General features: G+C 53.7%; 1 protein-coding gene across 1 annotated transcript in view; it reads right to left on the minus strand.

Annotated features, from left to right (window-relative positions):
• The window catches only part of WDR76 (WD repeat domain 76), a gene marked incomplete at its 5' end in the record, with an annotated part of 9,147 nt that extends 5,032 nt beyond the window's left edge, over positions 1–4,115 (minus strand). The window contains 7 exons of the mRNA XM_010137136.1: positions 856–1,009; positions 1,080–1,205; positions 1,297–1,340; positions 1,424–1,525; positions 2,202–2,322; positions 3,163–3,218; positions 4,023–4,115. Of these exons, the coding sequence (XP_010135438.1) occupies positions 856–1,009; positions 1,080–1,205; positions 1,297–1,340; positions 1,424–1,525; positions 2,202–2,322; positions 3,163–3,218; positions 4,023–4,115 (696 nt within the window). The remainder of the gene's footprint in view (positions 1–855; positions 1,010–1,079; positions 1,206–1,296; positions 1,341–1,423; positions 1,526–2,201; positions 2,323–3,162; positions 3,219–4,022) is intronic.
• Positions 4,116–4,986: the final 871 nt, after the last annotated feature.

Consider the following 4,986-nt stretch of genomic DNA (forward strand, 5'->3'; position numbering starts at 1 on the left):
AGATGCCCCAGCCCCTCCCCACCCTCGCAGCCTCCCCTGGACACTCTCCAGTAACTCCTTGTCTCTCCTGAACTGGGGAGCCCAGCACTGGACCCAGCACTCCAGAGGTGGCCTCAGTGTGGCACAGGGGGAAAAGAACCTCCCTCGGAACTCAAGAGGTTAATGGCATTGCAAAAACACCAGAAAACCCACGTGTGTGAGAACTCTGGGCTGCTGGCCTGGGGGACAGAGGGTGTAGGGGGGGTTACAAAGGTGTCAATCGAGGCAGGAACAGGGATTCTTGCTGCAGGAGTAATTGTGAGTTGCCTTGAACGATGGTGAGACTGCAAAGCTCTCCAGAGCATCCAGAGCACCAAACCCTAAAGTGCTTTTCAGCAACAGGGTCGGTAAATCCGTGCCAGCGTATACACGGGCAGAGCACTGCTGCCTCTGCCCTCTGGAAGAACAGGGACTCCCCGCAGCTACCCCAAATCTGAACAAACTCAGCACACAAACACTGGAGCAGCTGCTCCCCCTCACTCTCCAAAACCTCGCTGTGCTACAAGGGTGCTGAAATTAGGTCCAGAATCTCTCCATGGTGAACTGCAATTCTAACACTCACTGACAGCAGCATTTCAGCTGGTGACCCATCTTCCTCCGCTCTGCCCCCCAACATTAGGGGGGCAGCCCCTCCTCCCCCTAAACCTGGGCTTGCCAAGGACCAGACAGGCCTTTTGAGCAATCGCAGCAAGGCTCAACTGAACCGACACCCTGTGTCACCCCTGAGCACCGGGACAGTCTGCGCCTGACAAACGATGCTGGAGGCTGTGCCACCACCCCCCCATTCACAAGGCCAACGGCACACCCACAACTCACCATGTTCCAGAGCACGACGTGCCCGTACAAGTCCCCAGCCGCCACCAGGAGGATGCTCTCGGAAGGGTGGATAGCCAAGGAACACACCCGATGCTTCACCACCTTCCGGACGTTCTCCTCGCTGAGCACCATGCTGTGCAGGGTCTCTTGGTACCTAGACACCACCAGCAACACGTGAGTGACTCAAGAGAGGCAGGAGGGGCAACGAGACGACGTGCCCGTACAAGTCCCCAGCCGCCACCAGGAGGATGCTCTCGGAAGGGTGGATAGCCAAGGAACACACCCGATGCTTCACCACCTTCCGGACGTTCTCCTCGCTGAGCACCATGCTGTGCAGGGTCTCTTGGTACCTAGACACCACCAGCAACACGTGAGTGACTCAAGAGAGGCAGGAGGGGCAACGAGACCGTCCCCAGTTTTTAGCTGCTGTCCTCAGGTTACCTTTCCAGGTCAGGTGTGCACTTCTCAGTACCTTCAGCTTTCATCTGCTGGCAGAAACGCAGTATTTAGCAATCAGAACCCCAGCTACATCACACCATCCACAGGAAGGGACGGTAACTGCCGATACCTCGCTTATCCTCATCCAGGTCGCCAGTAAGTCCTCTGCCAGTTCGCCGCTCCCCACCTGGTCTTCTGGGACCATGGGCAAAGGGCCAGCAGGAACCTGGGGCTGCAACGACATCAGCAACTGTCATAACTCAGAACAGCACACATTACACACAGGGTGAGTTGTTCCTTCCCACACGCCCAGTTCAGAGAACTCATCCACAAGAAATAAATATTAAAAAAAAAGTTTCTATCTAAATCTCACTAAAAAGTTAAACAGAACCGCACTAAACAGTGACAAGGAGTCCTCTGTGTGCACTCCTCTCCTTGCTGACACTCCAGCCAGGCTCGTCCTCAAGGACTGTACGACAGAGGTTTATCCTACAGCACCGGGAAGGTTTATATTCCCATCGCTCAGAGTGAGAGAATTTTTATGTGTTGCCATATAACCACATCAAAAAGGTAGTAAATATGTCAAAGAAAAATAAACCAGGTCAAAGTCAAGTGCAATAACAGAGAAACCCAGGACAGAATATAGAGCTGCTCAGGCCGATGGGCTCTTGAAAAACGCAAAATGTTTTCCCTCAGGACCCTCCGGAACACCCAAACCTGCTCTGTGTCATCAAGCAGGTCTTGAGCCGGGGCTAACCCTGGGAGAGGAGCAGGCAGCCGCCTGCTTGAGGGGGGAGAACTTCCCTTTCACACTGCCACTGTGCAACGTGCCTTCCCCAGTGCCTGGAGGATTTACACACCCCACACACCCCCTACCCACACCCCTCCTCCCACCCTCCCCTTCTCACATATTCCACCGCTCTGGGCTGGGGCAGCAGGTCCGGCTTGGCCATTCCCGGCGGCTCCACTCTCTGTAAGCGCATGGATCTCCGCAGCACCATCTCGTCTTCTGCCTTTTTCGGCTTCTCTCTGGAACAATTCAAACTCTCCCCGGTCAGTCACAGTTCAATAACCAAGTGCCCTGCACTGCAGCACCAGGCCACAGGGCCGGTGCCGCTCGGACGCCCCGGCCCAGACTGCTTCTGACTCTCCTCAGGAGGGCTGTCACTATTCTTTCCCTCAGTGACAGCAACGAACACGAGCAGCACTTGGCGGTGCGGATCCTTGTACTGTGTTTACATTTTGCTTGTAAAACACCCTGCCACTGTCACTTCCCTTCCTCCTCATGTATAATTCATCCTTCCACTCACTGATCCAGTCGTCTCTTCCCACTTCCTTTCATCTCATACCTCACTCTTTGTCTGGACTCACTCGTTTTGCTGCCCTACCTGGCTCTGTTCTGCACCACCAAATGTCTCTTTTCTGATGCTATCTGGTCACCCTACCCCCTCATCCAGCTCACCCCCTCACACAGCTCACCCCCTCACAAAGCTCTCCCCCTCGATTTCTTTCTGCACGTTCTCCCAGCCTTTGTTTTCATCATTTAACATTTCTTTCTTCAGCCATTGTGCAGAAATACCATCAGAAAAGAAATGAAATGTGCTTAGAATACCTTAGTGCAAACATCCCAAAGGAACAAACGGTGTCACTGATGGGAAGGGTATTGTCACCGTCCTGCCAAGGGGTGGCAGGGAGAGGCACTACCCAGAGCAGCTGCTCGCCACTTCACACAGCTTAGGACACTCAGGTGTTCCGGTTCAGCTTTCCAGGGACAGCAGCTTTCCCTCCCCACGGCACCGGCTGAGGGCAGCCAACAGCCAACCCCCCAGGAGGGAACAGCGGGACAAATCTCACAGAAGGTTATTTTACCTTTTGGTGACATGAGTTTGTCTTCTCGTTGCAATTCCATGAAGTCTTGCAGCTGTCTTGAAGAGAAAAAACAAAGAAAGATTGAAAATATATTTAACAAGCTTAAAAGATGAACCTGAATAAAACACAAGGCTCTAAAGACAGCAATAAACCCTGCTGCGGTTATTTGGGACAGTCATAGAAGCGATTTTTGCGCACCGGGCTGTGCTGTGTCCCAGCAGGCTGGCAGCCGCTTGGGGAGGGAACCCACACGCTGCTGCCGGGAAAGGAATGTGCACAAATTAACGCCAGAGAATGAAGGAGTGCGGAAAGAAGGGCAAAGATTTGGATCAACTCCTGTGTCAGCATGTGAAATTCCACGGCCTTCACCTGCCAGACAGCTCCTCCAACACGAGGAGGATTCGAACAGGCTGTGTCCTCCCCGACCCGGGGCAGCACTCCAGCAGCACACACCCTGGGGGCTTCTCCCAGGAGCCTCCCGAGCAGGGCGGTGAGCTGAACCCTCCCGACAGCCCCAGACCCGCCCTGCGGGCTCTGCGTTAGGTAACCCGCTGGTTACTGGTTAGATAACCCGCCTGCACTGCGCCCCGAGCATGCAGGAGCTCCACGGTGAGACCACAGGCTGCACAACAGGATGCTGCGTGCGGGGAGTTCTGCTTCCTTCACTTTCTGTAAGGTTCCCCAGTGACTTCCCCTCTGGTAACACCCAACCAGCAGCACAAACCAGCACTGCTGAACGCAGTCAGGGCAGTGCTGGTGTCCCAGGAAGTTTCCCTGGCTGTTCTGAGACATGTTTCACAGCGACAGGGATGGCAGCACAACTACCACACTTGGAGAGCGTGTTCAGGCTCTATACAAACCTCGTGCAGCTTTAAAGCAGCAAAGAACTTGGCATTTTCTGTGATGTTCTTCAGTCGCTTCCTTTCATAGGCTGACAGCTGCGAGTAGCCATCCTGCAAAGGGAGCAGCCAGTGACCCCTCCTCGCACCCGCAGGAGGTGTCCCAGGTCTGGGAGGAGAGTCGCTCAAGAATGATTTTACAGTGGCTCGATGTGTTTGTAAACAAATAAAAACCCCTCACAAAGCGGGGTGATCCCGCACCGGGACCGAAGCCTGTCCACAGAGGTACCGTCTGTTCCACCACCTTCTCCTCGCACCAACTCGACACAAAAGAAGGGCAGTTCCCCAAAACCTTGCTAGAACAGCAACAACGGTGATGCCATAAACAACCCCCCCGCAGGGTGAACACTGCACACCAGAGGAATATGGGCTGATGTCACTGTAACCTTTTACAGAGGGAGGATTTGACAAGCTGAAATGGTGACCTCGGTATGAACAAACACTGCAAAGCTATCGGCTGCTATGACCGGATCAGATCCACGACACAGGAAGATGGTTACTGGCAGCACAGGAACACACTGGTGCTTCTGCGGCCGCTGTCTGTGTACGCTGACTGAGAGCAAGAGCATTGTTTTTGCCCCCTAGACATTCTGAAAGGGTAAAAGGAAGTTTTATACTGCCAGAGCTAAAAAGAAAAAGAACACGTGGAGGAAAAATACCCTCAAACTTTACATTTATAAACGTAACAAACACATGTCTTGAGGAAGGCAAAACAACCCTCTTCCCTCTGCTGCCAGCAGGAGCAATTGCACCAGGAGATGCTCCACCTGGAAGGTCCCCAAGGCATGTGACATCCATGGAACAGGGGTGGGGACAGATAAACCTCAAACATTTCAGACCCCAGCTAAAACTGGGGGCCGGTGGCTGGGCTGCCTCGTCTAAACTGACAGAGGAAGATTGAGAGCAGAGAGAAGGGAGAGATTGT

Source organism: Buceros rhinoceros, unplaced genomic scaffold (assembly GCF_000710305.1).
Source record: "Buceros rhinoceros silvestris isolate BGI_N320 unplaced genomic scaffold, ASM71030v1 scaffold11085, whole genome shotgun sequence".
Lineage (NCBI taxonomy): Eukaryota > Metazoa > Chordata > Aves > Bucerotiformes > Bucerotidae > Buceros > Buceros rhinoceros.